This window comes from Dreissena polymorpha, chromosome 7, assembly GCF_020536995.1.
Source record: "Dreissena polymorpha isolate Duluth1 chromosome 7, UMN_Dpol_1.0, whole genome shotgun sequence".
Classification (NCBI taxonomy): Eukaryota; Metazoa; Mollusca; class Bivalvia; order Myida; family Dreissenidae; genus Dreissena; species Dreissena polymorpha.
In genome coordinates, this window is record NC_068361.1 from 3991666 (window position 1) to 4012763 (window position 21098).

The window sequence follows — 21098 nt, forward strand, 5'->3', positions numbered from 1 at the left end:
ACAAGATGCCACTTTCAATAGAAACATTTGAATAAGTCTTTAACCCTTTAAGTGCGGGAACCGAATTTTGAAGGCCTTTGCGAACAGTTTGGATCCAGATGAGACGCCACAAAACGTGGCGTCTCATCAGGATCTAAACCGTTTGCTATTCTGATAGTATTCATTGAAAAAAATCAAAGAAAATGCTAATTTTAGAAATTCAGCAGACGATACATGTATTTTAGCAGACGACAAATTTCCCAGCATGCAAAGGGTTAAGTCCAAATTAAGGTCAATGTCAATGTCAAAATAAGGTCTTATTATGTGAGTGTGTTAAGAGTGTTCATAGATAACATGAATGTAAGTATGAAAGCTTTGTAGTAAGTGGTATGGATTAGTGGTTAGACAAACACATACATTTGGGCTAACAAAGAATTTGAACCTTCTTAATAAGTCTATGTAAGAAAGGTCAAAAAGAGGGATGCTGATGTTGGGTGTTGAGTGTTCATAGATTACATCCATGCAAGTATCAAAGTTTTATTGGAAGCATTATTAACCCTTTGCATGCTGGGAAATTTGTGGTCTGCAAAAATGTCGTCTGCTGAATTTCTAAAATTAGCATTTTCTTTGATTTTTTTCAAAGAATATTATCAGAACGTTCTGTGGCGTCTCATCTGGATCCAAACTGTTTGCAAAGGCCTTCAAAATTCGGTTCCAGCACTGGAAGAGTTAATGTTATACAGAATGTGTCATTTAGGGTTAGTTTAAACCTATTTATTTTAGCTGGATTGCATCGAAAGCCTCAGGCTTATTGAAAAGCTCTTGTGTTCATTCCTTGGCCTAGAACGAGTACTTGGTGTCTTTGGGGGAGATGTAAAGAATGCCCCCACAGTGGGGATCAAACCCGTGTCCTCCTGGTCGCCAGGCAGACACCATATCCATTACACCATGGTGACCTGGTCATTTATGGTTAACCGCATATGTATGGACAGAAAGAAGAATGGACGGGCCAAGCACTATATGGCGTTCGTTAAAAGAGTTACTTCAGGGCTAAAAACACAAAGTGGATACAGGTGGATATTACTAGAAAAGCCCCTCTAATGCTTGTGCATTAATAATGTTTGGTGTTTGTTGGCTAACAGCTCTTGATGTCTCAGGACTGCTTTTTGTTTTTCACAAGTTATAGTTTATTATCTTTGTTATCAATGCAATCCATAGATTGAAAAGCTTAATGCAAACCCCTTTTAAGCTTAATAAGATGATCATTTCAGACTTCTATGAAGATGTCCTTAATTTTGTTTTCTTAATCTTAAGTTTAAGACTGAATTTAAGACTTTTCTTGTAAGAAGTCATCAAATTACTTTTAGCCTCATCTTATGTCAGAATTCTAGCAAAAAAATGAGTGTAAGTCTGAAATAGGATTACAATAATGTTGGTAGTTGCATGACCTGCAGATAGATTTAACATATTTGAAATCATTTTGTATTTAATCATTAAATGGGTGGAAAGAAACAACAATTTAATGATGCCATTAATGTACAAGTCATAACAAAATCATCAATGTCTGTATACGTGACAAAGTGTGCATAGTTCTACATTGAAACATCACTATATGTAACAGCTCAATAATAGCAAATGATTTCCTCACCCATTAACTTGACTTCAAATAATTTAGATTCCTTATTCAAACAGTCTTAACCCAATGATCTGACCTACCATACCTGGGCAGTGTGGCGTTGCATTGACAGCAGCTCTTCCTTACGATGGTGAAAAGCTGTCCGGATCACATTCTCATCGCCCTGGAAACCAAAGCCAACAAGTGTTGTGAATATACGAACAGTTAGGAAATATAAAACATTATAATTCATCATAAATAATGTCTTGATTATTTTTTATTATGGAAACAAATTAAGCAGGTAAGATAATAATACCACACAACAATGTACCCCTCTGCCTGCCCCCCCCCCCCCCAACCCCCCTCCAAAAACACAACAACAAAATTTATACACATCAATTTGAATTTAAAAAGCTTTATAAAAGAGTGAGCGTTTTTGCATAGTGAGAGTTATAACATAACGATTGTGTATATTTCTATACCTTGTGCTTTGAAATGTTTGCATTTCCAAGGGGACCTGAGTAATAGCATCAAAGATTTATGACCATAACCTGTTCAAAAACTGTTGTGTGCTTTGAGTTAAATGAAACATACAAAGATTAAGATTAAGACAAGAGGAAAATGATAGCCATAAGGGGCTGACCTGATCAGTTCAACATACACCAATTTTCAAAGATTCGACCTGGTGACCTAGTTTTTTACCAGACTTGACCCAGTTTCTATCTTGACCAAGATATTATCAAGACAAACAGAGTATTCAACTGCAAGTTTATAGTAATTGTATAACATGCATCGAACGACAGTCGATGTCTGACATAGACTGATTGCAATAACTAACCAAGAGGTCTTGCAAGAGGGCAACTTGGGCGAAATTGTGGCTTTTCAGCAGCTGACTTCACTCTTTCTTAACATCAGAGCAATATCAGATACGCCGAAAATTTTGAAAATGATTTACAATGAGCTGTCAATCAAAACAACTAGAGCTCGCCTAAGGGCTGAGTGTATTTGTACAGGAAAATTGAAAATCTTTATTCATTTTGTTCCATGATGAGCGAAAAAAACAGAACACTGTTTTCATTGATCTGATTATAGTCTTACACAAATGCATTTGGTCAACTCAATGCGCTTCTGTTTGTTTTCCTTTCTGAGCTTTGAGATCAGTTCTTTGTACTTCAGCTTCTTGATTTCTGAACTCTCATAAAAAGCATTAGCATCTCTCTCTGAAACCAAGATATACAAATATTTTGTACATATCAGTTATTATTTTATTTGCCTTAAATGTCATGGCTTCCGTAAACTAAACAGTTTCAATGTGAAAAGGAGTAAAACTCAGTCAAAATACAAAACAGATTTATGGTGAATTTTATTGCCCTGATGTTGCCCTCTGACTGTGTCAAAGCCAAAACTAATGGCTGAAAATTTCTGACATTAATTTCCTTGCCATTACGGCATAACACCTTATTTCCTCTAATGGCAGGTAGTATGATTGTAAAGATAACAGAGTAACACTTTGAATAAATTAACAAAGATGACAGTCAGTGAGAGAAAATTAGTTATGCATCATTGATCTAGCAAATTATAATAGAGTAAACCAAGTAGCAGAGAAAACTTTAATCTAATCCCTACTTTGCTTACTATGTTTCAAAGAGTGTTTACTAGACTTAACATTAACAATATTTTTCTCCAAATTCATGAGGATTATTAACATGAATACTAGACAGACATTTTTTTAAATAGCAAATGAAAGTGATGTCTTGTTCGAAGAACAACCAAAGTGCAGCAAGTTAGTTTTAGTATGTATAACAAGAGTTCTGCGGTCGGAGACATATGCCCACACAACAGGTCTTTGAACTACTGACTCCAATTTTAATAGGGTCATCTACTGTCCAAGGCCAATGCACATGTGAAGTATCAAGCCAATCTTTCAATTTGTTGATGAGTTATTGATCAGAAACGATTTTCACACTTATTATGGAAGTAACCTTGACCTTTGACCTAGTGACCCCAATTTCAAAAGGGGTCATCTACTGTTCAAGGCCAATGGGCATGAGAAGTATCAAGCCAATTGGTCAATTGGTTCAAGAGTTATTGATCACAAACAATTTTCCCACTTATTGAGACAGTGACCTTGACCTTTGACCTAGTGACCCCAATTTCTAACAGGGTCATCTACTTCCAAGGCCAATGCACATGTGAAGTATCAAGCCAATCGGTTAATTTGTTGACGAATTATTGATCGGAAACCATTAGACACTTACTGTGACAGTGACCTTGATCTTTGGCCTAATGACCCCAATATCAATAGGGGTTATCTACTGTCCAAGAAAAATGCACATGTGAAGTATCAAGCCAATCGTTCAATGCGTTGACGAGTTATTGATCAAAAACAATTTTCACAATTATTGAGACAGTGACTTTGACCTAGTGACCCCAATTTCAATAGGGGTAATCACTGTCCAAGGCCAATGCACATGTGAATATCGAGCCAATCAGTCAATTGGTTGATGAGTTATTGATCGGAAATCATTTTTATACTTACAGGTGACAGTGACCTTGACCTTTGACCTAGTGACCCCAATTTCAATAGGGGTTATCTACTGTCCAAGGCCAATCCACATTTTAAGTTTCAAGCCAATCAGTCAATCAATTGACGAGTTATTGATCGGAAAAGAACTGGTCCACCGACAGACAGACAGACCAACAGACCGACAGACTTATTGATCTAACAAATCTATCCTTGAAATTGCAAGACTTTTGAATGAAACTTTGAACCTCATTCACAGGTGGACATCATGCAATGCTGTGTTGAATATCACCAAAAACAGGCCTTATAGTGTTTTAAATATAGCATTCAAGCTCAATTTGAACACTTAAGGATAAGCCCTCTGGGTACTGATAATTTAACAGATGTAAAAGGGGCATCTTAAAAAGGACTGAGCTACATTCTCTTGAGTACTTAAATGTTGCACTTTACTGTTCTTGTAAGTTATAGTACATTGCAGTAAGTTGATATTGTATCTTTAAATATTATTACCGTAATAACTTTAAGTTTTGGGACACTAAAAAATAATAAAAATTTTATGATACGAAAAATATTAAAAAATAACAGGTATCCGAAAATTATGAGACAAAATTTAAGTTGTCCAAAAATTATAATTATATAGAAATAAAATCAATAAATCAATTTACAATAATTTTTTTGCGATTTGCTCATCTGTTTCTGCTTTGAAATAAATACAATTTCATAGATTGCTAACTCTTGCCTGAAATGATATAGAACCAAAAAGTAAAATCATAAAACATTCTGCTTCCTTAATAGGACGAAACTGTTTCAAATGCTGTTGGGTGAATCCATTGTTTTCTAATACATGGTTATTTGCCCAATTTCGCAAATGTAATGGTGCATTGCCCTCAGGCATGCATCTGCCAGGTTTTATGACCTTTATCCGGTTGTAAAAATCCATGCTGGAAAGGTCACAAGATAAGCAAAAACAGGGCCAAAGTCTGGAGAATAGCACTGTAAATTATACTGTTGGGAAATGTAGAGACATTAATTATGGACAAAATACGGTATGTCGGAAAAATAAGAAAATATTTAAGAATAACAGGAGATGTGTTTGTCAGAATCACAATGCCCCCTATTGCGCCGCTTTGAAGCCATAAATTTGACCTTTGACCTTGAATGATGACCTTGACCTTTAGCCACTCAAAATGTGCAGCTCCATGAGATACACATGCATGTCAAATATCAAGTTGCTATCTTGAACATTCAAAAAGTTATGACCAAACGAAGGTTAAAGTTTTAGAACAAAACATACAATCATATTTGACCTTTGACCTTGAAGGATGACCTTGACCTTTATTTTTCACCACTCAAAATGTGCAGCTCCATGAGATACACGTGCATGCCAAATATGAAGTTGCTATCTTCAATATTGCAAAAGTTATAATAGTTTAACCAAGGTTAAAGTTTTGTGACACACACATACAATGACTGACTGACACAATGACAGACAGACAGACAGACAGGCCAAAAACAATATACCCCTGATCTTTCGATCCGAGGGCATACAAATTTAGAGTGTCAGAAAACTTAAAGTAATTACAGTATACCTTTCAGATGAAGTTTTCCTCTAGTTTCTTCAACCATTTCAGCAAGGGTTCGACCCATTGTGGTCTTGTCCGGCAGTCCTAAGTTACCTGGCATCCTTCACAGCAACAATGAACTGGAAAAAAAACATATACCGGTAGCCGTATTCTGTGAAAATGGGGTTAAATGCATGTGCGTTGCGTAAAGTGTCTTCCCAGATTAGCCTGTGCACAGGCTAATCAGGGACGACACATTCCCCTTTTTATAATATTTTCTGTTGAAAGAAAGTTTCTTCTTAGCAGAAATCCAGTTTAGACAGAAAGTGTTGTCCCTGATTATCCTGTGCAGACTGCAAAGGCTAATCTGGGATGACACTTTAGGCACATGCATTAAGCCCCCTTTTCACAGAGCACAGCTCATAAAACAGCTTTTTGAGCACGGATTATCCTACACCCAAAGAATAACATGGCTCACACGAGCTCTAAATTGTATTGAGCCAAATTTTGTTCTGCTCTTGTCACTTTAAGCAGCATGTAATGCTTTGCATTCCATGTCCAAGGAAATCAACTTACGCTTAAAATTACAATTGTAATTAGATTTCAATAAGCTACAGGTTCAAAGGCCATAATAGCATTGAGGATTTATAAAAAATACAAGTAATTAAAATAGATAATGTTAAACATGCACTTGGATGGAAAAAAGCATTATTTAATTTGTTCATTGAAATTGTACAGTATGCCTGCATACATTTTCTACAATCCCTTCACGAAATCTATGCATAAAAATATGACAAATAAAAATTTAATTAATGAAAAAAGATTTCTATAATTTATACATGTATCATTATTCATAATTATAGCGTAATAACATAATTTTAAGCTGAACAGTCCCGTCAAAAAATAGCAACGCCAAGTTAATGAGTTAGAATTCTGTTTAAAGTCATAGGTTTTGTTATAATAATGTTAGAAATAAAAAACGGTCTGACATTGTTTGCAAACAAGGGCTGTCAGTTGTATTGGCAGCCATTGTGTGAATACGTTTTTGTCACTGTGACCTTGACCTTTGACCTAGTGACCTGAAAATCTATAGGGGTCATCTGCCAGTGATGATCAATGTACCTATGAAGTTTCATGATCCTATGTCTAATCATTCTCAAGTTATCATCAGGAAACCATTTTACTGTTTTGAGTCACTGTGACCTTGACCTTTGACTTAGTGACCTGAAAATTAATAGGGGTCATCTGCCAGTCATGATCAATGTTGAAGTTTCATGATCCTAGGCATAAGCATTATTGAGTAATCATCCGGAAACCATTTACTATTTCGAGTCACTGTGACCTTGACCTTTGACCTAATGACCTTAAAAATCAATAGGGGTCATCTGCCAGTCATTATCAATGTACCTATGAAGTTTCATGATCCTAGGCATAAGCATTCTTGAGTTATCAGCCTGATACCATTTTACTGTTTCGAGTCACTGTGACCTTGACTTTTGACCTAGTGACCTGAAAATCAATAGGGGTCATCTGCCAGTAATGATCAATGTTCCTATGAAGTTTCATAATCCTAGGCGTAAGCATTCTTGAGTAATCATCCGAAAACCATTTTACTGTTTCGAGTCACTGTGACCTTGACCTTTAACCTAGTTACCTGAAAATCAATAGGGGTCATCTGCCAGTCATTATCAATGTACCTATGAAGTTTCATGATCCTAGGCGTAAGCATTCTTGAGTTATCAGCCTGAAACCATTTTACTGTTTCAAGTCACTGTGACCTGTGACCTTGACTTTTGACCTAGTGACCTGAAAATCAATAGGGGTCATCTGCCAGTCATGATCACTTAAACTCCACATGTCATGATCAATGTTCCTATGAAGTTTCATAATCCTAGGCGTAAGCATAATTCTTGAGTAATCATCCGGAAACCATTTTACTGTTTCGAGTCACTGTGACCTTGACCTTTGACCTAGTTACCTGAAAATCAATAGGGGTCATCTGCCAGTCATGATCAATGTACCTATGAAGTTTCATGATCCTAGGCGTAAGCATTCTTGAGTTACCGACGGACAGACCGACATGTGCAAAACAATATACCCCCTCTTGTTCGAAGGGGGGCATAAAAAGTAACCAGTACCAGTACAAATTTTGACCATTAATATTTTCTGGCAGACACACAGTTACTGGAGATAAATTTGGTTCTTACATACGAAAGAACCAAACAAGTTCCTGTAGCCGTGTAGGTGGACAAGAAGATCTACCTCACAGTTTTAATCAACCAGTCCTTATTTAACTATTTCCATACCCGTGCAACAAATGCAACAAATATCGAATGTACGCAAGGCGATAGCTATTTGCAATAATTCAACTCTCAGATTTATAACCCAATGGGAGTACGTTTATATGGACTAGGCGATAGCAAAGGTTGACTGGAAGTAAAATTCTGAATTCTGACCACTGCAAACTTTAAATTTACTTGTAATAAATTGTTAGGCCTAATCATAATTAAAACTAATTAAGTTATAATACCAGAGGCGACAATCAACTATAGTCAGTTTAGAAAAAAAACACAAGTTTAATTCTTAAATCCTACTTACCAAAAGTAATAAATAAACAAAACAAACATGAAAACAAACCCCCACCCAACTTTTAAGACTAAGAGCTCGTGCAGTGACGTCACTGTACAAACAAAAAGCCCCAGTTTGACATTTTGGCGCGTTCATTGAACACCGGAAAAAAACGATGAGCGCAACAAAGCACGACGCTAATCGTAAATAGCTTGCAAATATACGGTTGACGAAGCGGCAATGATGTAAAGGTTTGTTATTTTGTATTTTAACTTATACTTGTCGAAATGTTATTGTAATACAAATGATAATTTGGATAAGGTTAATGTAATAATGCAGTAGTATTAATTTCGGATAAAATGTTCGGACATTCTAAGTCCAGTGTCACAGAAAGGAGATGGAAACTAATAAAGTAAATAAGTTTCAACAATATAATGCATAACAGTGAAAACTTAAAATAGTGTTACCTGGTGTTGAAATTAAATAAACTAAACTTACATGAAATTGCATTAATATTTGAACAACAATATGACCTCTATTTCAGGTTGCAGCTATATTCACTTGACAACTGGAACGTAATCATGCACAAGTCAAACGTGTCTCGGAAGCCATCTGTGCCTTTCAAATCACCGGTATAAAGCCTTGATTGAATATTGAATTTATATAGATCTGGATAAAAAAATCAGCCAAATAGTACCGATATGGGATGTCATTTCATTGCAGAATACCTCTAAGTGCATTAATACACTTTTTGTTAAAAATTTAGCAAATAAAACAAAAGAAATACACAAATGTATTAAATGTAAGACTGCATTAAAATCTCTCATTACATCCAGTTCATTAATGGAAAAAAAGAGGCACTAACTTGGGTACAGTTGTTGTTCATTAAAATGCATATTGACAATGTAAGATAGATGTATGTGGTATTTACCACTTAGATTATTTTGACACATTTGTGGTCCCTTAGAAAGTTACATTTAATTAAATACCTTTCTTGCTAGATCCAAGTTTTTAAGCCTTCATTTCCAACCGTCAGATAATGATGAGCAGCAAACAGCATAAAACTTTAACATACTGCAGGCTGTTCTGGTTTTATGCTGTTTGCACATAGCCTTTTTATCCCCACGCTTTTTGAAAAAAAGGTGGGGATATTGTGGTTATCTCCGCCGTCCGTCCGTCTGTCTGTCCGTCCGTCCTGGCCACTATCTCCTCCTACACTAAAAGCACTAGAACCTTGAAACTTACACACATGGTAGCTATGAGCATATGTGCGACCCTGCACTATTTGGAATTTTGATCTGAACTCTGGGTCAAAAGTTATAGCGGTTGGGGTGGGGCCGCGTCAGAAATTATCACTCATTTTTTTAGGTTATTTTACATTTACTTCTTTATTTCTACACCGATTCACTTCAAATTGATACTGGATCTTCGTGAAACTTGGTCAGAAGGTTTGTCCTAACAATATCTTGGAAAAGTTAAGTAATGGTTCCGGTTGGCTGAAAAACATGGGCATCAGAAATGATATAGAATAAAACGTAGACACAAAAAACATTCTGCTTCCTTAATAGGATGACACTGTTTCAAATGCTTTTGGGTAAAATCCAGGTGATCTTCATAAAACATGGTCAGAAGATTTGTCCAATGATATTTCGATCGAGTTCAAAACTGGGTCAAAAACTAGGTAAAAAAAAAGAAAAACCTTGTAAACACTGTAGAAGCCACATTTCATGCCCAATCTTTATGTTACTTTGTCAAAATGTTTGTCTTAATGATATGTTGGTTGAGTTCAAAAGTGGTTCCGATCCGTTGAAAAACATGGCCACAAGTGGGCGGGGCAGTTTTCCTTATTTGGATATAGAGAAACCTTGTGAACACTCTAGAAGTCACAATTTTTGCCCAATCATCATGAAACTTGGTCAAAACGTTGGTTTTATGGACTAGTTAAAAAATAGTTCAGATCGGTGAAAAAACATTGCCACCAGGGGGCGGGGCAGTTTTCTCTATATGTATATAGTGAAAACGTGTGAAAACTCTAGAAGTCACATTTTTGGTCCAATCTTCATGAAATTTGATCAGAACATTTGTTTCCAAGATAGGTGAGTTAAGTTTGAAAATGGTTCCCGTCTGTTGAAAAACATGGGGCTGCCAGGGAGACCAGGCAGTTTTCCTTATATTTATATTATAATAAAAAAGGCTTGTGAACAGTCAAGAAGTCACATTTTTTGCCCAACCATCATGAAACTTGGTCAAAACATTGGTTTTGTTGATATCTCACATGAGTTTGAAAATGGTCGAGATCGGTGAAAAAACATGGCCGTCAGTGGGGGAGGCAGTTTTCTTTATATGTATATAGTAAAAACATGTCAACACTCTAGAGGTTATAATTTTGGCCCAATTTTCCTTGATACGAGAGTTGAGTTCGAAAATGATTCCAGTCGGTTTAGAAACATGGCTGCCAGGGGAGGGGCGCGCATTTTCCTTATATTTATATAGTAAAAAAGCTTGTGAACACTCTAGAAGTCACATTTTTTGCCCAATCATCATGAAACTTGGTGAAAACATTGGTTTTATCTATATCTCAGATGAGTTTGAAAATGGTCCTGATTGGTCTAAAACATGGCCGCCATGCAAATGGACAGTACTCAATAAGAATTAATCATATGCTCACACTGCAAAAGTAAACAGATGAGAACCAATCCTGGGATGCAATGGTGATGAAGTCGTTCCTGAAGTGTGGCATCTCAAACAGCCTGGATGGCTCGCAAGATGAGGAACTGTGGTCAGAGTATGCGAATGGAAAGGCCGATGATTGCGGGAGTGAGTTGGGGGAATGTGAGGACGCTGTTGGAGTGTACGATGACTGCGTGAACGAGGAGGAGTTTCTGGAGCTGTTTGGAAACGAGGATGACGAAGAGGAATTTGAGGGATTTTAGTTTGATTATATGTACCGGCATGTTATGATGGAACAATTGTTTGTTTATTTATATCATGCAAAAATAAAAAGAAAACTACAAATATAATCAATCTAAAACAAATTCTGTCTTGTTGTTGTTGTAGTTTCTTTGTTCACTCTGAGCTGTACGTCGTTTGTCAGTTATTATAAACATATAGTACGTCAAGTACCGGTACCTGAAAAAAAAGAATGTAATATATTAATATACATAATCATACACTCTGTATTGAAAATAGGATGACGTGAATCAGGGAACGAATCCGATAACGAGCTTACTTGGTGTATTGTACTTACTTACAAAATGGCCGACCAACAAATTTTGACTATTGAAATTTTACCGATTTTCGTCTTTAAAAAATTGCCCCGTCTTATAAGCGAGTCTACGCAAAATACAGCCAATCTGGACCTAAAGTTGGGGTCTCGTCTTATAGTCAATCCGTCTTATAATCGAGGAAATACGGTAATATGCACTAGAGTATTGAATTTGCAACTATGCAATGAACGAGGCCATGTAAAAAAAGATGAGCGAGCTAGGGCCATCTTGGCCCTCTTGTTTTTTGTTGTTGTTAGCGTCTGTGACACATTTTTCATTGTTTATGTGAATGGTACTAACATTGGCATAGTTAAAACCCTAAGCACTATTTAGACTGAATACAATTGAACCTGAGAAATACCCTGTTAAAGCTGCATTTGTCATTAAACTCAACCGGGCAGTTCCTTCACTTTTTTAGTTGCAGTCTTCAAGCAGGGGGAAAGTTGTGCAGGATGATCCAGAAAGGAGGCAAGCTCTGGAGAAACGACTTGGAGAACTAAATAAACAGATTAAAGAGATGCAAGACCAGTAAGTGAAAAATACATTTTCTAAGGGTACAACCATACAGTAAAAACATATTGCAATACATGTATATTACAAAACCCTAAATTTGTTTTGCGATGCATATTGAATACACTAAATACATAAAAAAAACACTATAACACTTTTTATTCACATGCACAAAACACATTATTTAATCTAATTTTTAAATAAAGGACATTTTATATGTAGATATGTGCATTCTTGCCTCCAAGCATTGTCAGATGGCCATGCACATTCTATGTAGATAATGATAATTTCTTTATTAGACCACTCAAACCTGGGGTAGGAAACTCCAGTTTTCTGGTATATAGCTGTTGACATACTAGCACAGATAAGAGAGACGCAGGGCAAAAATGCAGTCAGCTATAATCATTACCGGTACTCAGTCAGCTGTGACATGCCAGAAGAGTTGATCACATAATTTATTAAGAATAAATTGATTATTACTATAAGTGGAATACCCCATGAGGAACTAGACTTGTCAACTGGGAAAAAAATCGAATTTTCAAAATAGCTGATAACAGATTGCCAGCGTAACATGTTGATTGTCTGCAAAACAAACTTTGTCATGATCATAGACAATGGAGCTATGCGATCTTCAACATTTCATAGCCTGAGGCAATTGTCTATAGCGGAAAGATAAATAATTATTTTACAATAACATTACCATGAAAGGATGACAACAGTCCTGATATATGTAAAACAATTAGGGGTTTAAGTTTTAAACAAAGTAAAGTGTACACACATGTCAATTCTATTATTGATATTCTCATGTGTTTGCACTAAATCAACCAAACTGTAGTTGTTTAATCTTAATTTTATAGTTTTCAACATGAGGTTCCTAAGCTGGCAAATTTAGGACAAACCCAAACAATTTAAAAATGAATTTCCTGTTCATTAGTGTTTAATGTAGACAATATTCAATATAAAATCTATTTTGACATTTTTTTTTCAATTTAAACTAAACAAGAATTTCATAATCAACTATTAGTGTAAGAAGAATTGTCAGTTTTATATTAGTACATGCAAAAAAATGAGAAAAGACCAGCGCATAACATTATTCAAGGGTTGCCTGCTACAAGTAAGACTTAATGTGACAAACTTCCTGTTCATATTTCACTGGGTTATGTAACCCAGTTGCATCCATTGAACTTGAGAATGGCACTGTCTTGTATCTGATTGTATTCGCAACTGAATTCATTGTGACTGATGAAAAGATCAGTTTGAATATTTTTTCTGTTTGAATCTTGAAAAATCAAAACAAAAAAGTTTTTTTCCCCAGCAGCTGGTATTTATGGGCTGGTTGATTTTTCTCATCGCCTATCAGGCGATTTGCCCTAGCTGAGATTTGAATGCATTGAATTTGATGATATTGTGATGTGTTTTTTTTCCAAACTTGTCTATAAAAACAGATGAATTGAAAACTAATTACTAAACCAGATAAAACTTTCCTTTATTGTAGTTGGGGAAACATTTTGTTTTAATGTATTAAATATAATAATGATACTGATTTTAAGCTCGGCGTTTCGGAGAAAACCCGAGGTATGATCATAGCCAGCTCGTTGTGTCGTCCGCCGTCTGACGTCCGCCGTCCATGTCGTGCAAAAACTTAAAATGGCTCTAAAATCAAAGTGCTTCCACCTACAACTTTGAAACTTCATATGTAGATGCACCTTGATGAGTTCTACACGCCACACCCATTTTGGGGACACTAGGTCAAAGGTCAAGGTCACTGTGACCTCTAAAAAAAAAAATCTGACAAGCTTTTATTTATTCAAAACTGCACCCGTAGCCGAGCGTGGCACTCGTTATGCGGTGCTCTTGTTTGTCCATAATTATCTGTTTGACAAAAATTTGATATTTACATTAAGGACCAGTTCGGACAAGACTTATTTTCTAAATATTATTTATTGCATGAATTTGTTAGTTTATATATTCTACAAATATTGCAAAAAAGTATAACATAAAGTTAAAAAGCTATATTTATTCAAAACTGCACCCGTAGCCGAGCGTGGCACTCGTTATGCGGTGCTCTTGTTTGTCCATAATTATCTGTTTGACAAAAATTTGATATTTACATTAAGGACCAGTTCGGACAAGACTTATTTTCTAAATATTATTTATTGCATGAATTTGTTAGTTTATATATTCTACAAATATTGCAAAAAAGTTTAACATAAAGTTAAAAAGCTATATTTGTATATCAGGCATATCATGGTGCATAATACCATATTTGTAAAACAAAACATTTGTCATTTTAATGAATATTTATTCACTTTGTCAGTAAGTCCACATCTTGGGTTCTGCGCAAAAATACGCAACTGAGAATCAAAGGCTACATGGATGAAACTTTGTCTACTTCTAAATGGAAATATCAGGATAACGCATGACTTATAAGTCTTTAGTTAAATATTTTGATCTTTGAATACTTCAACATTATTAATTACCTCATACTGGTGTATGTTGTTTCCAGGGGTTACAGGGAGGGCGAGTTACAGACACACATTGAGAAGTTGCACGAGTATAACGAGATCAAGGACGTGGGGCAGCTTGTCCTGGGAAGACTGGGTATGCTACTGGGGCAGCTTGTCCTGGGAAGACTGGGTATGCTACTGGGGCAGCTTGTCCTGGGAAGACTGGGTATGCTACTGGGGCAGCTTGTCCTGGGAAGACTGGGTATGCTACTGGGGCAGCTTGTCCTGGGAAGACTGGGTATGCTACTGGGGCATGTGTCTACCGTAATTACTCTTAAGTTTTCAGACTCTCTAAATTTTCGGACACCTCCTATTTTGGCCCAAATAAATATTTTTTTAGCTCAACCTTTTAGGACATACTTGTTTTCGACAATAATTTATTAATTTATTTTCGGACAGTACATTTTACAGCGCTATTTTACCAGATTTTCCCCCTGTTTTCGCTGATCTGATGTCACTTCCATCATGCGTTTGTATGACCCGATTGAGGTGAATGCCTTAGGGCGATGGACCATGACAATTGCGTAATTGGGTTATCTACCATGTCCATGTATACTGGTAATAAATAATTGTTTCATGACAAAAAAATAAGTTTTACAAATGACTAAAAACTTAAGAGTAAATACCGTAGTCTGTATTCTAACTAGATGGTTGCTAAAATTTTGGCAAAAGAAAAAAAATAGAAAAAATATTCTACTCACCTCTTCATCTGCATATCATGCTAGGGTATGTCTGTTTTATGAATTCTGACAGGATACTAGCTGATTGTTAGTTTGACTATTTATTGAATAGTTCGAGCTATACTACTCACCAATATGTCTGCTAAGGGGTATTATTTAGCGTTTGGCTCGGGTTAAGGTTAACATGCAATTTGTAATTTACTTACAACTTTGGAACCATCTTGCAACTAACGGTTGATAAAGCTGAATAATGCTTTAACTTCAATATAGTATAATTATAGCCCTTTTTGTACTTCAAAAATGAAGTTTGAAGTTTTTTGCATGCAACAAATGCATATCTTAACCCTTTCCCCTATAAGAAGCGAAGTGAAAATGGCTTTTGCAACCAGCATAAAACCAGAACAGCCTGCGAGCAACTCATCAGTATCTAAGGGTTTGGAATGAAGCCTTTAAAACTTGAATCCAGTAAGAAAGTTTTTTATTTAATTTAACTTTCTAAGGGAACACAAATGTGTCAAAATACGTATCTAAGTGGTAAAGGGTTCATGTGAAACTTTTTAAAATTATTGCACATTCTGCATCCCCAAGGTTTAGCCCTTTCAGTGCAGGAACCGAATTTTGAAGGCCTTTGCAACCAGTTTGGATCCAGATGAGACGCCACAAAACGTGGCATCTCATCAGGATCCAAACTGTTTGCTATTTGGATAGTATTCTTTGAAAAAAAATCGAAGAAAATGCTAATTTTAGAAATTCAGCAGACGACATTTTAGCAGAAGACAAATTTCCCAGCATTCAAAGGGTTAGGGTTTTGGTGTGCAACATCAATTTGTACTCCTTTATTTAGTGTTCAAAATCATGCCCAATGGGTCAAAATTGACTCCTCTCAAGGGGTTAGTTGTTTTTTATTAGCTCACCTTGCTCATGCAGTGCTTTTATATATTATCAGAATAGCAAACAGTTTGGATCCTGATGAGACGCCACGCTCTGTGGCGTCTCATCTGGATCCAAACTGTTTGCAAAGGCCTTCAAAATTTGTCCAGTGTTCGTTGTGCCTTGTGCATATTTGGTCTTGAACCATGCATTGTCAACATTTACTTGCTTACACTTTGGAGGCCACTTTTATAGTCCAATCTTCATGAAACTTGGTCAGAAGATTTGTCCTAATAATATCTAAGCCCAGTTCAAAACTGCTTTACTTTAATATTTGATTCAAGTAAAGCAGTTGTGAACTCGGCTTAGATAGGTTACTTAGTAACCAGATTACTTTTAGTCAAACTAAAAAAAAGCTTGTTAACATTTTAGAAGTCACATTAATGGTCCAATCTTCATATTACTTGGTCAGAAATTTGATCTCTTAGTCTTATCTCAGCTGAGTTCGAAAATACTTCCAGTTTGTTAAAAAACCAATGTCACCAGGGGACATACTATCTTTATATGGCTATACATTTTAATTAAACCTTGTTGATACTCTTAAAGTCACATTTTAAGTACAATCTTCTAGAACCTTGGAAGAACATTTGCTTTTATGATATCTGGGCAGAGTTTGAAAATGGTTCTAGGCTGTTGAAAAAATTTGGCAGTTTTCCGTATATGACTATAGAAAACCTTGTTAACACTCAAGAAGTCACATGTATTGTCTAATCTTATGAAACTTTGTCAGAACATTTTGTTTTTATGATATCTCAGCTCAGTTCGTAGATGGTTCCTGTCTGTTGAAAAACATGGTGTGCAGGGGAATGGGTATGTTTTGATATATGACTATATCAAAACCTTGTCAACACTAAAGTTAGAAGTCACATTTATTGTCCAATCTTCATGAAACTTGGTAAGAACCTCTTTTCTAATGAGATCACAGCTGAGTTTGAAAATGGTGCAGATTTGTTGAAAAACATGGCCATCAGGGGGGCATGGCAGTTTTCCCAATATGGCTATAGTAAAACCTTGTTAACACTCTAGAAGTTTCCGTAATTACTCTATGTTTTCGGACACTTAAAAATAATAATTTTTTTACGTGTCCGAAAACTTAGATACAAAAAAATATTCACAAAATACAGGTGTCCGAAAACTTAAGAGTCGAAAATTGAAGTGTCCGAAAACGTCAATTGTATCAAAGACTACCAGTATTAGCACGCGCTTGTAAAATACCATGCTGTATAGTATAAATTACAATTATATATGTTTGCACTGCATTTTAAATAATTTTAAATGCTTAATTTATTTGCCAGAAAGTTATGCATGTGATGTACCGATACACGCTAGTATGAACTTGTAATTAACGCAATAAAAAAAGTAAACTATGAATTCTTTGTTTGTTCATTTCCGATAGTTGTTGTCGGACACCTTCCATTGTTCGTAAAACTTGCAATAGGGTGCATCACACTTTGAAGCGTTTAGTATTTGTCACAGTTATTTTACTGAGAAGGGGTAGTACCATTGCGGTAGATAACTGAACTGTTAATTGGTACTACTTCTGGTAATTGTCATTACGCTTATGCTTTCGGGCGAAACCAGTGTTTAATACCGGTTTACAAGGTTATTTACCCAATAACGCAAATGTAATGGTCTGTTGCCCTCAGGCATGCACCTGCCATGTTTTATGATGTTTATCTGGTTGTAAAACCCCATGATTGAAGTGTCATCAGATATCGAAAACAGGACCGAAATTTGGTAAAATAGCGCTGTAAAATATACTGTCCGAAAACTTAGAGACATTAATTATGGATGAAAACTTGTGTGTCCGAAAATTAAGAGTCACGTAAACATAGATTAATTACGGTACTTTTATTGCGAAATCTACATGGAAGTTGGTGGTAAGCACAATTGTTCTTATGATTGGGCAAAGTTGAAAATGGTTCATTTTGGTTGGAAGACATGGGCATCGGTGGTGTAGGCAGTTGTAAACTTGGGCAGAACATATGTGCTTATTGTCCCCTACCGGTTTCACCGGAGGAGACTTATGGTTTTCGCTCTGTGTGTCTGTCTGTGAGTCTGTCAAACTTTCCTTGATCCTGCAATAACTTTAAAAGTATGTAATATTTTTTCATGAAACTTAAAACATGGATAGATGGCAATATGGACATTATGCACGTCATTTCATTTTGTTCTTACGTCAAAATTTTTGGTTGCTATGGCAACAAATAGACTAGAAATACTGTTGAAAATGGTGGTTTTCTGGATCCTGCGATAACTTAAAAAGTTCTTCATATTTTTTCATGAAACTTGAAACATGGATAGATGGCAATATGGATATTATGCACGTCATTTCATTTTGTTCCTCCGTAAAAAAAAGAGGTTGCTATGGCAACAAATATATATATATATATATATATATATATATATATATATATATATATATATAAAATAATCTGACAATGGTGGAGCCGGTAGGGGACATATATTTCTTGGCAATTGTCTTGTTATATCTCAGCGAAGTTTGACAATGGTTCCTGTCTGTTCAAATACAAAGCCATCAATGGACGAGGCAGTATTCCTCATATGGCTGTAGTGAAACCATTTTAACAGTCGAGGAGGCACATTTTTAATCACCATGATATTGTTCAAATCATAATGGGCCATAATGATCTTTCCATCTGAAAAATTCCCAAAAGAAAGGAACATTTTGTCAATTTTGTTTCAAAAATACATCATCTGCAAGTTAGCAAATAAAGTGAGCACTGAAACTGAAGATTTCACAATGGGAATTTTCCAAATTTCACGGGTTTTCACGCACATTTTTCCCAATAGGTACATACAGGTAACTTTTCCCCATTGAACAAAAAAATCACTGGTGTTTATCTTTTAGCCCCAGCCCCATGATTTTTGTTAAAAAAAATGTCTGGGATTGGATTGTCTGGATTCATCATTGATACTGTGCCAGTATGTCAGTTGATCTTTTCACAGCTACAAGCATGTCCATACAAGTGCTCCTAGCTTGTGCTATGTGCAAGAATACAGGGATAATACACGTTTTCGAGGGCATTATCATATGCTTGATTTTGAGAGCGCCCGCAGATGATCATGTTCTAGAAAATATGTATTTTCGCTATTATTGCATTAACAAATTACACATACCAAAATAAATTAAAATAACATTCAAAACAATATGTCTTGTTCATTCCACATCGACAAAATAATTTGATTATTTCATATGACGTCATACAGTTCAAGGTTGTGTTTTACATATGCCTCACTAGGTCATCATCAGAAATGACGAGGTTTTACCTTAGGATAGGCAGTTTTTAATTTAAAATGTGTTTAAACAGTGGGTTAATGCAAATTTGAAATGCAGCCGGGAAAAGTAAAAAACGAGGGAATTATTTTGGAATCTACTGGTCATGACGGATAAATATAAACCGTCAGAATTAGTCATTTTTTTCATAGATGTTTCTTTCGTATAGGTCTATTTTATTACTGGTAAGTTATTTCATTCCAACTAAATTTTCTAAAAATTAATACTTCCAACATATTGTCACTGAAGTATTTCAAGCATACAGCAGGAACGTTGAAGGTACATAAACACTTACATTTACATCATAGTCTTTTGAAAGTATTGAGTAAATAACCTTAACTTCATTGATGTTGTCAAAAAAATAAGGCTGCTGTCAAGAGAGTGCAGATGGTATAATTTGAAAAGTAGATTGAAATATTCATTGCCTTTATCCCTGCATGCATGAGGAAACTGGTGCTTATTCAGTTTCCCATTTATGCTTGGATAGTCATCGAAGGCTTGAGTTATTAACAAAGTTCTAAGGGAAGTTACTGCGCGTGGATAAGTTTATGGATATGAAAAACACATAACAGAGCTTGAACAACACGTGAATCGTGTTAATACACGATTTCTACCGTTCAAGCCCTCCTTTTGTCAAGTTTCTGCACCCCGCCAGAGGGCATTATAGATAGAGTTTATGCAATAATTATAAATGATCATAAAAATTGCTAAATGCATGCCATACTTTCATATGTAGTTATATTGCAACATGGGGGTAATGGGGATACATCACTAGTGGTAAAGCTCTCTTGTTAAATCTTTTTTCAGCAAACCTTCAGGGTGTTACAACACGGGATCTCTATGAACAGTATGGTTTGGATCTGGAGGACTGACAATGTCATCGAGCTGATTGGCTGTTACTTAGTGGGTGACCGATCAGTGGATGGGCTCCAATGCAGAGTATGCTCCTTCTCAGTGGATGAAACATTGACATGCATGGGATTGATTGATAAAAATTTGACTGACTGTTCAACAGGATTGAATAAACGTTCATTCACGGACCATGGTTTACTGATATGCCTTGTAAAAACATTTGTTAAGAGTTGACAATGTATCGAGTTGAGAAGGTAAAACATTGGATAGGGATTAAATTGGCTATTCATGCAGGTAGGCTGTAATAAAGTCTCTAATTTTTTATATGAAAATAGGCTCATTATCTGCTATGGCTAAGTGACTGTGTATTGTAACATTTAGTGCGGCCGTAATATTTTCAGTTAGTTCATATAGACACTGTTATGGGCCGTTGTCAATATAAAAAGTTACTTCCGCCGAAATAAGTTCGGGAAAAGGTTCTCTGTTAAATGTGGTTGGGTAAGGAAACTTTCATAAACAGCTTGCGCGTCCAATATTTAACAATTCGTTACGAGAACCTAACCTTCGGGAAAAGACATTGTGAAGAGTATACTATCACATTTAATAGCGCAGGTGGTGACAGATTCTGAAATATTCGGCTCAAAATACTGCTGCGATTCCGTGTCTCAAAAACTAACAACATCGTGATTTCCACTGGCTTGTCATTGATGGAGAGGGTTTGGCAATGTGAGTATGATCTGAGACTCAAAGGCAGGAGTTTTGAAACTGGTTAAAACAAAATGACTCCATCATCCATTTGTCAATATA

At 35.8% G+C, this 21098-nt stretch overlaps 2 protein-coding genes across 6 annotated transcripts in view; one reads left to right on the forward strand and one right to left on the reverse strand.

Moving 5' to 3' along the window:
- Window positions 1–8374, reverse strand: part of LOC127840120 (outer dynein arm-docking complex subunit 3-like) — a 29929-nt gene extending 21555 nt beyond the window's left edge. Inside the window, exons 1-4 of one of the 2 annotated variants that reach the window (XM_052368584.1) lie at window positions 8279–8374; window positions 5708–5820; window positions 2693–2814; window positions 1701–1778 (exon numbers count right to left, since the gene is read on the reverse strand). In XM_052368584.1, coding sequence (XP_052224544.1) covers window positions 1701–1778; window positions 2693–2814; window positions 5708–5801 — 294 coding nt within the window. In that variant the 5' untranslated portion in view covers window positions 5802–5820; window positions 8279–8374. The remainder of the gene's footprint in view (window positions 1–1700; window positions 1779–2692; window positions 2815–5707; window positions 5821–8278) is intronic. The other variant, XM_052368585.1, reaches the window with a different exon arrangement.
- Window positions 8373–20582, forward strand: LOC127840123 (DNA repair protein SWI5 homolog). Of its 4 annotated transcripts, none has more exons than XM_052368588.1 (5): window positions 8373–8499; window positions 8793–8880; window positions 11933–12042; window positions 14531–14733; window positions 20247–20582. In XM_052368588.1, the coding sequence occupies exons 2-5, from the start codon at window positions 8830–8832 to the stop codon at window positions 20309–20311; spliced, it is 429 nt and encodes a 142-aa protein (XP_052224548.1). In that variant the 5' UTR covers window positions 8373–8499; window positions 8793–8829; the 3' UTR covers window positions 20312–20582. The 4 variants fall into 4 exon arrangements, with proteins under 4 accessions (XP_052224548.1, XP_052224549.1, XP_052224551.1 ...); XM_052368589.1 differs by having other exon boundaries at window positions 14531–14697; XM_052368591.1 differs by having other exon boundaries at window positions 14531–14661.
- Window positions 20583–21098: the final 516 nt, after the last annotated feature.

Coding starts and splice junctions, on each gene's coding strand:
- LOC127840123 (XM_052368588.1), top strand. CDS start 8,830: ATGCACAAGTCAAACGTGTCTCGGAAGCCATCTGTGCCTTTCAAATCA. Junction 8,881..11,932: donor CTGTGCCTTTCAAATCACCG/GTATAAAGCCTT, acceptor TCACTTTTTTAG/TTGCAGTCTTCAAGCAGGGG. Junction 14,734..20,246: donor GCTTGTCCTGGGAAGACTGG/GTATGCTACTGG, acceptor ATCTTTTTTCAG/CAAACCTTCAGGGTGTTACA.